The sequence below is a fragment of the Phytophthora parasitica genome (assembly GCF_000247585.1).
Source record: "Phytophthora parasitica INRA-310 unplaced genomic scaffold supercont2.84, whole genome shotgun sequence".
Classification (NCBI taxonomy): domain Eukaryota; phylum Oomycota; class Peronosporomycetes; order Peronosporales; family Peronosporaceae; genus Phytophthora; species Phytophthora nicotianae.
The window spans coordinates 47,470-49,865 of NW_008649070.1; the positions used below are offsets into that span (position 1 = coordinate 47,470).

The 2,396-nt window shown below is 43.7% G+C and overlaps 1 protein-coding gene across 1 annotated transcript in view; it reads left to right on the plus strand.

The window, feature by feature from the left end:
• The window catches only part of PPTG_18363 (hypothetical protein), a gene marked incomplete at both ends in the record, with an annotated part of 1,783 nt that extends 1,479 nt beyond the window's left edge, over positions 1 to 304 (plus strand). The window contains 2 exons of the mRNA XM_008916459.1: positions 9 to 93; positions 180 to 304. Of these exons, the coding sequence (XP_008914707.1) occupies positions 9 to 93; positions 180 to 304 (210 nt within the window). The remainder of the gene's footprint in view (positions 1 to 8; positions 94 to 179) is intronic.
• Positions 305 to 2,396: the final 2,092 nt, after the last annotated feature.

The following is a 2,396-nucleotide window of genomic DNA, read 5'->3' on the forward strand; positions in this document are numbered from 1 at the left end:
CTCTGCAGGGACCTTGGACATTGTCGCGGAGGGGTAATTCTGGGAAGGCTTGTGGTACGGCGCATGGCGGTATGTGCGATGGTTGGACTGCTGGTGAGAGGTGTTGGGAACGGTAGCATTGTTGTCAACACGATCGTACGTTTTTCCACGTGTTTTCCACGTTGAACGCTGCATGACAGCTCCGATCACGGTGTCGCTTAGTGCCGAGCTGTTAGGAGGACTGAGAACGAAAGAACTCATTATGCAGCACAACAAATGGGGTCCAGGTCCAGGGATTGCTCTGCGTTTGCTGAGGAATATTTGAAACTGGAAGTCGACAGGCCGATAGTCACTATCATAGTGTGGGTAAAACCAACTAGTGGTTTACACATTTTGCAGATTACGAACTACGGGAAGAGTCGGTAAACAGGACTTATCACGTGGATAGGGTGGATTCCTTTATCGTGCATAGGCTGTGCTGGTGGCATGTTCGCGTTAACGCAACTATACAGTAAGTATACTGTTAGTGCTTCTTGTGTCAGTGGAGCAATTACGGCACCCAACCAAGCCAATCCAAGCACGCTGCGCACAGTAGGGTTTGAGAGAGTTCACGAAAAGAATCGCCTCGTTGGGGAAATCCACGCAATGCGAGAGTCCATCACGCAATCGCGCTCTACACAATCCAGGCAGATCAAGCAGATGGTGAGTTAGAGTTTTTTCGATGGAAGTTTACAGAAGTGACTAATCTTGTTCTCAGCAGATGGCCAGCTAAGAATGATGAATCGAGGTATTTTCAATAGGTACGACAACTTTTCTACCTCACGGAATTGGGAGTGTTGATGATTCAGAGGTCCTCTATTTATGTTTTTAGTAACTTTAGCGACTTGGTATCGCTGGTATTTATTCGACAGACACAAAAATCCGACGGACAAAGCCGTGCAAGTTACAATCTCAAAAAATGAGTAGCCAATAAGAATCTGCCATCAGACTTGGTCTTCTGTATGTTTTTCGTGCTTTCTCTGAAATTACGTGTAGTTTATGACCATTTGTGTGTGGTTTATGACGGGGACTTTGTGATATGGACGGGTACTTGTTGTACTTTTACGGGTCATATATGTTCAGACAACGACACATTTTTCGACACCTCTGAATACCATCCTACTTAGTAGGACGGTATTAAAATCGGGTGCCTCAAATCCGTGATTTAAAGGCATTGAAGTATCGATGCCTCATCCAGAGCAGCCTGGTATAATTACGTGCAGAAAATGGGTAACTAGTTATTCAGAAATGGGGAGGAAGGCAACATTGAGAACGGGTTTACGGTAAATCCGTTTACCGTGAATCGTTTGCCCATTAACCTTATTATAAAGAACATTACCATGTCATAGTTCCCATTTTAACTCTGCCTCCCCGATTTCACATGTCTATCCCTGCGGATGTATGCACTGGTTTAGAGTTATAATATTACTGTACGAAGCAATAAAACGGAGGAAACACAAAAGACGTGCGTTTGTCGACATTTTACGTGAAATTTACCTTTTCTGGACAATCCAATCAATATGTGTTGATCAAATGGCCAATTTTGTTCATTATGGGCGTTAATTTGTCCTTTTTAGCCAGGTTTATACAAACAGATCGAGTTTTCAGCCAATCGAACCATGGAGCGAATGATCCCGTCGCGTGTATTGACGCTTCTGTTATCAGTTACTATCTGTGTTGGAGCTGCATTTTACATCTTAAGTCGTAGGTTGCGACTTCATTTTAGTAAAGATATTTGTAATTAGTGTCCCATCCGCGTCAAGATTCACTGGATTCCCGTTATAACTAGCCAGAGGTTTTTCTGAATTACCTTGTATGTGTTACGACTTTGCAAAAACAAAACTTACGACGTGTAAAACGGGAAATCTATGGAGATCGAGGCTACGGAGATCGAAGTGTGAAAACCACGTGAATGGTCACACCCAAAACTACTTTACACAAAAATAGTCACTACAGATTCTTTTTCAAAACGAAAAATAGACAGTCCATTTTCCGCAAGAATCTAGACAAGCTCAACTTTTGAAACTGTGTGCACTGATACGCATCAAGGCAGCGAGCCCGTGATCTAGCATTAGTAGTTTGAGGCAGGCGTGTTGGAATCCCGATTGGGATTGTACTTGTTGAAGGGGCTGGCGGAATCAACTCCGTATTTAGCCACATCTAGACGTTGCATAGGAAGAGCTGAACAGGCGTAACCGCTCGCTGGAATGGATGGAAAGCTAACAAATGAAAAGTTCTCAGTAGATCACAAGTCCTCTAAGAAGTATCATAGTCGTCCGCCAAGCCTACGCCATTCCACCTTTGAACAGGTGCTAGTAAAGACACTGTACCAGTTCATGCGCATTTGCGTACCATTTTCGATTTGCATCTAACGTCTC